The sequence below is a fragment of the Uloborus diversus genome, unplaced genomic scaffold, assembly GCF_026930045.1.
Source record: "Uloborus diversus isolate 005 unplaced genomic scaffold, Udiv.v.3.1 scaffold_14, whole genome shotgun sequence".
Taxonomy (NCBI): Eukaryota; Metazoa; Arthropoda; class Arachnida; order Araneae; family Uloboridae; genus Uloborus; species Uloborus diversus.
The window spans coordinates 3903121-3917470 of NW_026558098.1; the positions used below are offsets into that span (position 1 = coordinate 3903121).

General features: G+C 34.6%; 1 protein-coding gene across 1 annotated transcript in view; it reads right to left on the bottom strand.

Annotated features, from left to right (window-relative positions):
- The window catches only part of LOC129232843 (leucine-rich PPR motif-containing protein, mitochondrial-like), a gene marked incomplete at its 5' end in the record, with an annotated part of 80443 nt that overhangs the window by 10510 nt on the left and 55583 nt on the right, over positions 1-14350 (bottom strand). Inside the window, 3 exon segments of the mRNA XM_054866942.1 lie at positions 4761-4851; positions 7029-7097; positions 10429-10535. Of these exon segments, the coding sequence (XP_054722917.1) occupies positions 4761-4851; positions 7029-7097; positions 10429-10535 (267 nt within the window).

Here is a 14350-nt window from a genome sequence, read left to right on the forward strand (position 1 = left end):
CGGCCTATGAATAGCTTCGTGTAAAAAACTTGAAATGTGGACACTGATTGAAAATTACATCATATTAAATTTTAAATTCTATGAAATCAAACAAGTTCATACACATTCATGTTCAGTCATGGAATTACTTCAAAATAATTCCTGTATGTTACAAAACTATAGCATTACCAATTTTTTTCATTAAATTTTAATTATTATAAGAATAGCATTTAAAATTTAATTACGTTTAAATTTCATTCAATTTCTAAATTATTTTTAGCATTTTATCTTAAATGCTATGTTTAGAGCGAAATTATACGTTGTTAATATAATGCGTGCAGCATTTCATATACCTCCGAAGAAGGGACACCTCTATTTAAAGGACAAAATTTTCGGTCCCCTTAGTGTCCCTTATTGAGAGGTTCTACTGTATATACTCGCGTATAAGTTGAGAAATTTATTACAAAATATGTTTAAAGTTACGGGGTCGACTTATACGTGAGGCAGAATTTCTGGAAATTTTGCCTAATTTATTCTTAGAAAACGAGCTCATGTGTGCATCACATGACTTCCTTTTACTCCAATTTAATGTCATTTCCCTATTATTGCAATTTTAATGTGACTCTCTCTAACTCTCTAAATATCACCAAAAATGGCCACTGTGAAACCAGATTAAAAAAAAAAAAAAAAACGCCAAATTTGTCGCCAAGTTGGCGACAAAACTTGGTGACTAAAAGACTGACGATATATCGCCAAGTATCTGCCAAATTATAACATATTTCACCAGCAATGAAGCATACTCGATAGCTTTCACGATATCCAGTCTGAAACCTGGATTGATTTTTTCCTGTGGGAAAAATACATTACTGTCAGTCACGCATTACTCAACCGGACCACATTATTGACAATAAACAAATTAAAAAACTAACTATATCCAAGGAATGATTTAAAACAAAAAAACGAGCCGATGTGTGCATCACATGACTTCCTTTTACTCCAATTTTTATGTCATTTTCTCATTATTGGCAGTTTTAATGTGATTCAATAGTTTACTCTCTAAATATCACCAACAGTGGCCAAATTGAAACCAGATTTTAAAAAAAATCGCCAAATTTGTCGCCAAGTTGGCACCAAAATACTGGCGATATATCGCCAAGCGTCGACCAAATTATAATACCACTTGAGTTTGCATCGAAATTAACAATGAATTCCCCCCGAAAAGGTGCAAAAGACCCCTTTAGAAACACCCGAATGCAACCAAAATGGAAGGTGCACAACTAGAACCCACTAGGAATCTACGTACCAAATTTCAACTTTCTAGGACATACCGTTCTTGAGTTATGCGAGATACATACGCACATACATACGTACATACAGACATCACGAGAAAACTCGTTGTAATTAACTCGGGAAACTTCAAAACGGATATTTCGGGTGTCTATACGTTCTTAGGTACATATGTACGTGTAGTTGGGTCGAAAAAAGAAACTCAACATTCATTTGGGGGTGAGTAAAATGGAAATTAAGGCCGATTTTTGAGTGAAAATTTTTTTGCGAATACAATACTTTCTGTTATGTACAGAATATCAAACGCCATTAGCGAAGATATCTGACATATTCTAATACTGTCTAACACTAAGCAGAGTGAATATTACACATTACAAGGAAAGATACTTCTGCTATAAAAAGCTTTTATTTAAAAGTCTAAAATAGTTGGTAAGTTAAAGAAATTACAATGTACGTTGCGAAACAGGATGGATGAACATTTAACTTCATACCTGTAAGGTGAATATTCTAAATAACACACACTATTCGGACATGAGGAAAAGAAAAAACACCATGTTACGAGAAAGCCACACACCAAATACCACACAAACCCTCTGTGATCTTACTTCTTATATCCCACAGAAAAAACACAGTTGATGCCCACTCGTGGCGCCATCTACCGGACAGTGAGACAAACAATGAGAAAATTGATACGTATATATTTATGATGACAATAGAGGGTTGTTTAAATGGCAAGACCAATTATGTCTGAATATATTATACAACACTTTCTTTTTCGTAAAAGGAAGTAAAAACACTCGAAAGTGTGAACATTTTCCATATTCAAGCCCAAATCTTTTAGGCAGATGCTAAAGAAGCCAATACTTAAACAGTCTTCTATGATTTTACATGGTCTGACTGTGAAATAAAGAATTAATACTTACAGTAAACGGAGACTACACGAAAAGTGCGGGGATCGCCGTATTCGCAAATTTTCCCGATAGTCTGAAATTATAGCTCATTTTTTAAAAAATAATATAATATGGTTACAGCATAAAATTTTATTGATATAAAATCAAAATAAAAGCAACCATTAAAAAAATTCGTAACAGCAACATCGAACACTTTACAAAAATTGCGATCAGAAAAGTGAATCCTTTTGGTGCAAAAGAAAAAAAAATTGGACGTTTTTTAAGATAAAAATGTTCATTACATTTCATTTTTCTCTTTTTTATAACGTTTAAATTCAAAATTAGCGGGAAAACGCTCTGTTTTTTTTTTCAAAAGTAGGGACTTGACTTATAGGAGTGGTTTCGATTTTTTTCCCCCAAAAGTAAGGTGTTCAACTTATAGGTTTTCGATTTTTTCCCTAAAAATAGGGGGGTGGACTTAAAGGCGAGTATATACAGTACACAAAATGGACTTTCCAGTGATATTTTTCTAAAATGGAGGTTAGGGGTCATTCACAAAGGGGGCAGTGAGAAACAAAGGGATGTAAGTACCAAAATGATAAAGTTGGAGATAATCATACAAATATTAGAAAAACCTCTTCTGTGTTTTTGGGTAAAAGATGGTACCATATTTTCCTGCTTATTATCCGCGTGCGGCCTATAATCTTCTGGTCCTAAAATCGGCCTAAAGAAAAAAGCTTTGTATAATCCGTGACCGCGTATAATCCACGAGGGCGTATAATCTACGACGGCGTATAATCCGCGGATAATACGACGTAAAAAGATGAAGGTTGAATTTAACATACCATTTGAGCAACTAAACTAAAAACGTGAAAAAGTAATTACTTTGAATGCATAATCAAAATTAATCTGAAATATAATCTAAAATATGATGATCTCTTCTTGAAATCTTGATTATAGTATACTAATTGCTTGAAAAACAAAGAGTCAAGGCAAAGGAATCAAACGGTCTAATCTTGTGCAAATGGCTACCTATTTCACTGTAATGTTGCTTATTTTACATGACCTGAATCATCAAGAGGAACATTCAAGCAACGTAAAATAACCAACATGCAGGCAGGCAGCGAAGAAGAACCTGCATGCTTCGTAAAATAAACAACATTCAGTCGGCATACGATCGGTGAATCCTACGGTAAAAATATTGAGGTTCAATGCGTTGGTGTTAATGGGGGGGGGGGAATCACACATAATCCGCGGCTGCGTATAATCTGCACCTCATAAAACTCCAGCTCATTTAGTCCTATGCCGGGCTGATGAGTGCCAATAAGCACAAAACTGCAATCCTCGGCTGGAATTGACTGAGCTGGCGGTGTATTTCATGTAAACTCTTAAAGTGCCAATTGCTGGGGTTGTTACCCTAGTATGAATTTGCTGCTTTCAGAACCCCTCCCTACATCTGCCACTGATTACTAATAAGAGTGCAACTTCAGTATTTGGATGCACTCAGCGAGCAGTTTAATATTTGCTTATAGTTGTTTGCATAGTTTGCAACTTCCTCATAAAGCTAATTTTTGTTTAAGTGATGATGGAAGGCAGAATTTATAAATCGTTTTATAATTCATAAACAAAGCCAACAATTATGTTACACTTGACTGTCTTTTTTACTTTCTTTTTTTGGACATGTAGCATGACATTTGGGTCTAGTTTCACTAATAGATTAAAAGTCAAAAACAGGAATTACGGTCGGACCTCCACGTATCGAAGTAGCAAATTTCCGGAAAAAAATTCGATACATAGAAATTTCAATACAATCTGTTTTTATTGCAAAAATCTCCTAAAACATTAAAATTAAAGCTAATTTTTGTGTATGAAACCCAATTTCTAATTTATACGAGCATCAGATTAAATGAAAGTTAAGAATTCAAAAATTAACATAAATTACACTTTTGCGCCTTCATACATCTTCATTCTTCGGCAGTTCAACTTGATTCGCAACATGAGGGGTTTTTCGTTTTGACAATGTAATCGAGAGAAAAGTAAAAAAATCAATCTACTTGAATGATTTTTACTAAAGCTAAGAAGACTTGGAATGATAATCAACAGACAAAAGGCATAACTTGAAACTGATTTTTCAGTGTTACTGGTTACAACTAAGATTTGAAATGAACTTGACGGAATTTAAGAACTCCAGAACGGAACAACGACCTATCTTCACCCCCCTCAACCCCAGATTCCTTATGAGTTTCATAGCAACCTTTTGTGAACATAATTTTCTCCCTACCTTCATTTTAAATGAGACAAACAGTCTAAAGTGGAAAAAAAAAATCTACAAATGTCTCAAGAAAAATTTCGATACATATAGAGATTTTTTCGATATATAGAAACAAATTTTCTATGTAATGAATGTAGAAATTTGCTGGGATTTCGATGTGTAGAAAATTTCGATATGTGGAAGTATCGATATATGGAGGTCCGACTGTACTTTCAAAGCTTCATGGAAATATGAGCAAGACATTGTCAATTTCACAAAGCTGAATCAAAACAATCTTAGCGAAAAAAATCATACTTTTTCTTCAAATAATGAAAACTGTCACACCCACTCACCGTGCAATGACAATAGAAGATGGTACATCCTCTCTCTGTTGAGGTGTGTCAGTCCTTTGGTGACGTGTACGAACTGCTCTAGGGCTGCCACCTGAAAATTAAAAACACACAAAACATGACAACTCTTCTTCTAGCGATAACTAAGCATTTGAATTTTTCACATGAGTGGAGAGTTTCCACCCCGAAATGCAAATGATGAGGTTAAACGTCATACACCGTGAACTGGTTAAAAGTGCGAGTTGCTGTTGGGGAGAATTTCTAATCTAATAATATCTCCCCAATATTTCCTTTGATACTAGCAGAGTGAGTTCTGAAATAAGACTAACAAACTATTTCTAACTTGCATGACGTTTATTTAAACAATAACGTAAATAGTTAAAACACGCTGTAAATGATAAAAATAAATACTAAGAACATAATCTCTCCCCATGCTACTTTTGCACAAGATTACTAATATTGCAATGCAAACTGCATGACTATCGACTAAAAACTTCGACGAAGTAAACCCATTAGGAAATAAGCTAACTCCAGCTCATCATTTCTAATAAAGGGCGAACGGCACGAACAAGCAAGTTCGAATACCGATCGAGCGACCGCTTACAGCGACGAGAGATAATCAAAGAGAGAGCGAACTTAAGCCGCGAGCAGTTTAAATATCCCCTGGGTCATTAGCATATCCGAGTCACGTGAACGAACACTCGTCACTGCTATGGTTAAGCACACGTGCCATCAGATTCCTTCTAGAAGCTTCCGTGTGACGTCATCCACTACGGAGTTCCCGCCAAAGGTGGACGAAAGTGAAACCGAACATTCGGTCGATTCGACAAATGTGAACGAGTGCTGATAAGAGTCTTTTACCCCAGTCATACAGAATGATTGGTAATACATTATAAGTAAGGAAAAACATTCTTTTACTATTGGTGTTGTGAGGTGATGAGAAAGGATTATTTACTGTTGTTATTAACAGGCATTTATGCCTAACAGTTGCTCTATGAGTGAAAATGGTCGTCGCCAGTTCGTTCATACATCGGTCAGTAGTCGAGTCGACTGTTTCGAGGTCTCCCCTGTAAGGCGCTATAAGCACATAAACCATAGGATCAGAACCGGCCCTTCTATTTTAATTCGGGAACAAGTCACTCTCAACAGTACATATTCTTCATACCACGGACTGGAACCACCGAAAAAGAACCACCCCAGTAACTTTTCATTTATTTCACTTACCTTGCATTCGACGAAACTCACCGGTCGACCGGTACTAACTGCAGCGTTCTATGATCAACCGGTTACCATTCTAAGCAGTTGATTGGTTGATTGGAGCACGTGATCATTAGCTGTCACGTGATTAACTAACCGGTTGTGAACGGTCGTGCTCGTCGAACGTAAGCTTAATCTTTATAACGTCCAAGGACTATGATTTTGACCGTTATAACGCACACCTTGGGACCAGAGCTTTTGCGTTATACAGGTTTTTGCGTTATATAGATCATTTCACAAATTTTGAAACTAATATTCAGAATATATCTATATATTAGCCCTTCAGATTGAGTTTTATCTGCAATGAGTATCAGAGCACCAATATTACAATGAGTTATTCACAAATAAATATGTTTCACAATCAAAATCCTGCACTTCTGCTAGCTTCATGGTTTGCATAACAGCTGCATTTTCAAGAGCCAGCTGGTATTTTCTTTTTACTGTAGGTACTAATTTTCCCTTAAAAGCTTTGAATTAAGATGGAAAGAGGAAAAACTTTCAAAATTTAATTTGCCTAACCATTTTTATGTTTGCAAGGCAAAACAGAGGGATTTTTTAAACTTCAAAACTTATTGTTTACTTCTGAAAAGTTGTGCAGTTTATAGAGAATTGCGTTATACAGGTCGGCGTTATAAAGGTATTCTGCTGTATTAACAAAACAGTCCATTTGGAACCAAGTCTAATAACCATGTTTTGTAGGCGTGGGGTGCACAGAAATTTTGGGGTTCATCACAAATGACTTTTCCGCGCCCCCTAACTACTGTTTACCCCAATATTTCACCCTTAATTTTAAAAACATTGGGGCCCCTTCAGGCTCGGGCCAATAGGTTTCCCTCCTTTCCTCCCATGCACGCACCTGTTTGTAGAGAGTGTTTGCATGTTTAAGTGTCATGCAGAAACACAGGCATATAAGAGAACTGTACCCATTTTTTTTTACTCCAAAAAGCATTTACAAAGAATAAAACAAAAAAGTTGAAACCGAATTCACAGATAAATGTTTAGCAATCTCTGTACCTTGTTTCTGTTGTGCATCCTTCTACATATTTCTTCGATATGACTGAGGTTGGGTCTGTCTCGCAGTACCTGAAGCAAGGAAAAAAGGACACAATCAGAATCTTCCATTATGTATCCAGCCAGGGGTGGCCACAAGGGGGGATTATGGCGCAAGTGGCACCATCAAAATTGGGGGGGGGGGGATTTTCAAATTTTTTTAACTTTATTTGTTTAAACTTATTTACTGATTTATTTTTAATTTAAATTATTTATTTAATTTTATTGAACTGTGCATGTGTGTGTGTGTGTGTGTCATTTGCGTAGCACAGAACTTTTCAAATAAAATAATAATAATTAAAAATAAATAAATAAAAAATATTTTTAAAAAAATAAATTAAATAAAAAATGTTTTTAAAATAAATTAAATAAAAAATATTTTTAAAAATAATTTAAATAAAAATGTTTCAAAAAATCAATAAAATAAAAAAGAGAAATAAAAAAGGGAAAGAGTTTTGAGAAAAATTTGGAAAGGGGGGGGATTTGCGCCATTGAATTCGGGGGGATGGGCACCCCTGTATCCAGCTATACGACTAACTGAAGTGATATTTACACAACATTGACAAAGAGATTCTTGATGTTTTGGACGTTTTAATGGTTAATTCATTCGAGTTCTAGGCATTTGGAATAGTTTTCCAAAAGTAGCCGCTAGATGCAAGGTGTGAATATAGTAGAGCTCAATATCTGCACAGTTAGGGAATTAAGGTTGTGTAGATTTTCGGCCATGGTCATTTTTGAAGTTATTAAATAACAATCATTTTTAATTATTAAAACAGAATAGTAATGCCAACAAAACACAGGAGAATAATTTTTTGCTCCTATAATACAAAAATGTGTGGCAAAAATGGCTGAATATCAAAAATATACAATGAATTAATATGCTAAAAAAAGAAACTATATCTGGAACTTTCAGTGAATTTCATCAATGGGGTCATTTCCAAAATTTTAAAAGTATTTTTTTCTGAAAGAGCATGCTTAAAAACATAGAATCTGACCATTTTTTAAATAATTGCTTTAAGTTTAATATTTTTAGAAAAATACTTAAATCGGTGCTCTTTCATCGTTTACGCTTCTGTCGTGTGACATCACAAATGATGAAATGCCATTCAATGTTGCCATTCACGGTCCAAAATAATTAATTTGCATCTTTACTCACGTGTATTGGCAACGATAGGGTTGATAGCAAGCGTAGAGCGCAATTTTAATTCGCTGCTTGATTATCATAACGTGGAAACGTGGTAGAAAGATGCGCCAAAGAGCATCATTTGTGACGTCATCAAGACCACGTCTTGTTTGAAAGATTGGACAGTTAAAAAAAAATTAAAAAATAACTGTTGGGAAAATGAAAGTATTTTCTGGGTCCATGTTTTTTTTTTGCTTATTCTATCAATTTCAGTGACAAAAAAGTACTACCTTTGACTGAAGGATACAACCCCATTGTAATCTGTTAGTTTACACTAATAAAGTTTTTTTTTTCTTTTTAAATTATAACTATTCACTAAATTGTTTCAATAATACAGCTTTTGATTCTCTAAAAATGATAGCATTTATTTACCCATTGATAGCATTTATTTAAAATATTTAGCATTATTTTATTATTATTTATTTAATTATATTTTTAAAAAATTGATGAATAAAATACATTTTTTTGTCGTGGAATTCAGACCTCATTGGCAAATTTCAGGCTGGTAGTTTTTCGGTATTCCACTCTAGTTTTAAGAAGAATTTTGTTAGTAATTTAGGATTGATAATTGGACTTAGACCAGCCTAATTGGGCACACTGAATGTGGCTAGTCATAACTTTTGAATTTGTCATTTGTCCGGATAGCAATCTGGTCAGCGACACAGCCGAGTGACTGCCATTTTTTCGGAATCACAGAAACAAAAAATAACATTCTTTTTAAATTATAATTATTCACTAAATTGTTTTAATAATACAACTTTTGATTCTCTAAAAATGATAGCATTTATTTACCCATGCTAAAAAAAATTGATGAATAAAATACATTTTTGTGTCGTGGAATTCAGACCTCATCGGCAAATTTCAGGCTGGCAGTTTTTCGGCATTCCACTCTAGTTTTAAGAAGAATTTTGTTAGTAATTTGGGATTGATAATTGGACTTAGACCAGCCTAATTGGGCACGCTGAATGCGGCTAGTCATAACTTTTGTACTTGTCATTTGTCCGGATAGCAATCTAGTCAGCGACACAGCCGAGTGACTGCCATTTTTTCGGAATCACAGAAACAAAAAATAACATTCTTTTTAAATTATAATTATTCACTAAATTGTTTCAATAATACAACTTTTGATTCTCTAAAAATGATAGCATTTATTTACCTACGCTAAAAAAAATTGATTAATAAAATACATTTTTGTGTCGTGGAATTCAGACCTCATCGCCAAATTTCAGGCTGGCAGTTTTCGGTATTCCACTCTAGTTTTAAGAAGAATTTTATTAGTAATTTGGGATTGATAATTGGACTTAGACCAGCCTAATTGGGCACATTGCATGCGGCTAGTCATAACTTTTGAATTTGTCATTTGTCCGGATAGCAATCTAGTCAGCGACACAGCCGAGTGACTGTGCCATTTTTTCGGAGTCACGGAAACAAAAGGAATGACTGACCCATAGACTAATAATAAGAGTAGACCGAGCTTTTTCATTCTTGCTGATGAAGAAAATTGGTTCATAGATGTATCACGTGACTAGTGGAAGGGCTTGGCGAAGACGTTGGCAGCATGGTTGCTAGATGGCAGCATTATCTATAATTTGACACTCGTCATGTATTTTAAGACAATGTGTTTTCATTAAAAAAAAATTTCCAAGTGCAGAGATTGAACAGTTTTTTTTTTTTTTTTTTAGTTATGCATTATTTTGACACCAGTAATAGTTTTTGGTCACAGTTTTCAGTAACTTTTATTTCATTCGGAACTACTACGTCAGCGTTGGCGTAAACGTAATGGCGTAAACGTTTTGCGTTAACGCAAAAATGTACTAATCGGTTTCTTAAATTGAAATTGTAGGTAAAAATCTTACCGTTTGCCGATTCTTTTTGAGCGCTTGAATATTTAATTGTTTAGAGAGTTATTGAAATTGACAAAAGAAAATGCACAATACTTTCTAAACAAAAACTCACTATATTAACAAAATATTAACAACTTAGAATAACAAATTTACAAATCGGACTCCATAAAAGATCATTCTTCCGTGTTCCATCAATTTTTATTTATTTTATTTCGATCGTGTGCTACGATCAACGCCCGCTGTTGCTAGGATATCCACTAGTCACATGGTTTGGTTTATGAGCAGCAAAAGGGTTGCCATAGCTCGGTCTACTCTTATTATTAGTCTATGGACTGACCTCTACGACCTCTAGCGCTCGATCCCTCCTCCCCGTCTCGACCAGAGCTGCCGCCAGTTCGCTTGTTGCAATGACTTCACCAAAAGAAGATGTGGTTAGATTGAGAACTGGAAAAGAACAAAAGTTGCATTAATTACTGTTGGGAATTCCAAATAATATTATCAATAATTCACATTTATTTTGATATATTTGGCTTTAATTAAATCCCTATTTTCTTTTATCTTGCAAAGTCACAAATGCTAATTTCAATGTTTGTAACGTATTTCCCGATCTTAGACACGTGCGTGCCTTATGTCATGAAATGACGAAGTTCCATTTGATTGGCCGCCGTTCTAACATCGGGAAATGCGCATCTCAAATGCATGTCTTGTAATCCATGCAAATGACTCTGGCTGACTATGTATCTGTTGCTTCTGTAGCTTAGTTGCTCTCTCTCTATTTTAAGGCGCCATATTTTAGTTTCATAGTCAAGCCGAGTCGGCCGTTTGTCGTAATGCTCTCGATTATGCATTTCATAATCGTAAACTTTGTCTGCAAACCTTAAGTTCAAATTACTGAAACCTCAATTGCATAAATGACTCTCCATTAGTCATATTACAAATTTATCAATAATGGTTTTGCATGTTTTACTAAATTATCTATGCTTCGAGAGAACTAATTTTGCAATTTCATATTTCATATGCAAATAGCTCGCCAAGGATATCACTGTATTATATCACTAAGGAGGAAATAAAAAGACATAATTTCAACCACAGGTATTGTTGTCTGAAAAGGACTCCAATTACACTCTGCAATTCAAAAGGGCACTAATTAAATTAGTCATCGGTGCGATAACTTCATTGATAAAACCTCATCGCACAATAATTACATTGCATACTTTTCTCGACATCATCAGGACACGACACCTGGCAATTGTCTGTGACAGAGGCAGAAACATGGGCTGAGTAGGAAGAAAGGAAATTTGCCCTATTTATGATTTAGTCACATTATGGCGGTATGAACGTACTTTAACAAGTTTTGCAAAAGAGGACATTCTACTTCACTTCTGTCATACAGTAGAACCTCCCTAATCCAGACAAATAGAGGGTCCGCAATGTCCGAGTTGATGAAAGTACAGTTAAAACAAAATACAGTAGAGTCTCGAAAATCCGAGGTAATTGGGGCTCGCTCCACCTCGGATTACTGAAAACTCGGATTATCCGAAACATTCTGTGGACTACATTAAAGACATGCGCTGTTTACTTCCTTACACAATGAAAAATAAATATTGTCTTCTCTAAAAATTTATCACTCTAATATCAACCATGGGTACCACTCTAAAAATTGGCCAGGACTGAAAAGCGCGTGGCTCCATTTCGCGACACCAAAATGCTAGCGCTTAGTTTGTTTGATGTTTTAGACATATATAATGCTAATTTTTGATGCTGTAACTATATAGTAAAACCAAATTGTAAGATTAAGTAAAAATTAAAACCTAAATAAAAAAATAACATATCATTGTCCAAGGTTTTTAGGAGGTAAAAGCAGAAAAAGAACCTAATAATAAAATACAATTAAAAAACTTACTATTTGCTACTGCAGAAAAAAAGCTTCAGATTTTATAGTTCATGTTACATAAATAGTTCATATTTCATACAAAAAAATAGTAATTAAAAAAAATTCAGGTATGAGATTCTTGGCTATAAGATGCATTGTGATAATAACTTTAATAAAATTTACCAGATTAAGATAAGAATGGTTGAAATCAACAGATTGAGTGACTTATTTAGTTATTTTTTGGGGGAAAAAAACAGCTCATCTTTTTAACTTTAGCAGATGGGCCAGTTTTTTGTCATCAGAAGAATAAGACCTTTTTTGAGAGTGAGAGATTCAAAAGTAAAGATTTGTTTCATCTATAAAAACCATTTTGAACATGGAAAATAAAAATCCGATGGTCGAAAGTTTTGAAAAGACGGAATTCCGTCCCTTGGACGGAAGTGTGGCAACCATGATATCAACATAAATTTATGTTTTAATCTTTACATAGTATAAAATGAAGTCTCCAAAAAGCGTCTGTGTGACAAATTTTCACAATTTGTTCCTTTAAGCTCTAAGAAGGTTTGCAGGCCAGTTTGAAAAGAATTCGATGAATAGTTCTTTTTTTATTCCCATTTAGGCCCAATTTTCACGTAAATTCCCGAATATGGGAGTGAAAAATTACTTGCACATATTAATGTTACATATCGTTAGAAAGAGTAGAATTTCCCGCTTTCTACGCAATTTCTTTCAATGCTCTAACTTACTTACGGCGGGAGTTATTTACATTTTTAGCTCGAATTTGTTTAGGCTTAGCTGAAATTTAGGCACTACTTTCTTCATTAAATCTATCAATAAAAAGCGAAGGAATTGTCCTACAATTTTCTTTTTGACACCATTGAAAATAGCTTTTTTTTTTACTCCAGATCTAACTCGACCCATGGTCGAAAGTTGAACCCTCTATCTCCATTAGAAAAAAAGTTACAAGCGAATTAAATGAAGTTCAAAAATCTGTTCTCTTTTCAAGTTTTTAACCATTTTATTTTGCGTTTCCACGGTAACGATTTTTGAATCCATTGTTTATTTCCATCTTTCTTATTTTCAATTCTTCAACTTATTTTATTTTGTGTTTCCATGGTTACGCTTTTAAATCCATCATTCTCATTTTATTTTCTTAAAAGTATTTTAATATCTGTCGTCATTGTTTGGAGGGGAAATTTTGCATGATGATTTTTTTTCTTTTATTTATGCCTGATTGTTGAATATACGTCTCTTGACGCAATTTTTGTTTTCAAAATAGACCGGGCAAAGCCGGGCAACGCAGCTAGTACTATATATTGTAATGTATGTCATGATTTTATGTGCTACTATGTGTCATGATACCCTTGCAACCATCAAATTTATAATATTTAATGCAAAAAATAGTTATTTCCGTTGAATTATAGCAACCAAGCAGAATTTTGAAGTTTAAAATGTAAAATTATATTGCATTCTTACCAGAGGCGGCGATTGGGACTGAACAGTCAGAGGGGGAGGAAAAAGAAAAACTGAAAGCCATGGCATGGGTGCCCATATGCAAAATTGTAAGGGTGGGGGGGGGGGGCTCAGAAATTTTAACTATGGTTTAGCAAAATTTTAACCATGGTTTAGCAGGATATTTTCCTCATGGAGGCAGATTTCAGGACAGATTAGAGTCATTAAAATTTGACATTTTTAATTATTTATTCATTGATGGCTGGAGAAGAAATATTTTTATATTTTAGGCAAAGAAAAAAGTACTAAAAGCAAGGAAGTTCTAATTTCCAAGGGGAGGGGGGGCTCGAGCCCCTCCCCTTGTTCCCCCTATATGGGCGCCCTTCAGCCATGGGACTTACAGCGGCAATAAAAAAAAAATTTTTAAGAAAAAAGAGAAAAAAGAAGTACAAAATTTTGCTGGGGTTGGTTTTGAGAGCAGATGAGTAGTAATTGATGCATATAACAACCTTTTCATGACACCCTAGTCTATCTCTACTACAGTAGAAGACCGTTATAACTCCGACCTATATAACGCAATTCTCTATAAACCGCACAACTTTTCAGAAGCAAACAATAGGTTTTGAAGTTTAAAAAATCCCTCTGTTTTGCTTTGCAAAAATAAAACTTGTTTGGCAAATTAAATTCTGAAAGTATTTCATCTTTCCATCTTATTTCAAAGCTTTTGAATTTAGAATTAGTAATCATAATGAACAGAAAATACCAGATGGCTCTTGAAAATGCAGCTGTTATGCAAACCATGAAGCTAGCAGAATGCATGCGTGTGTGTGTGCAATGCGTGTGTGTGTGTATAGGTGTATGTTTGCATGCGTGTGTGTGTATAGGTGTATGTTTGCATGCGTGTGCGTGTAGGTGCGGTACGTATGCATGTGTG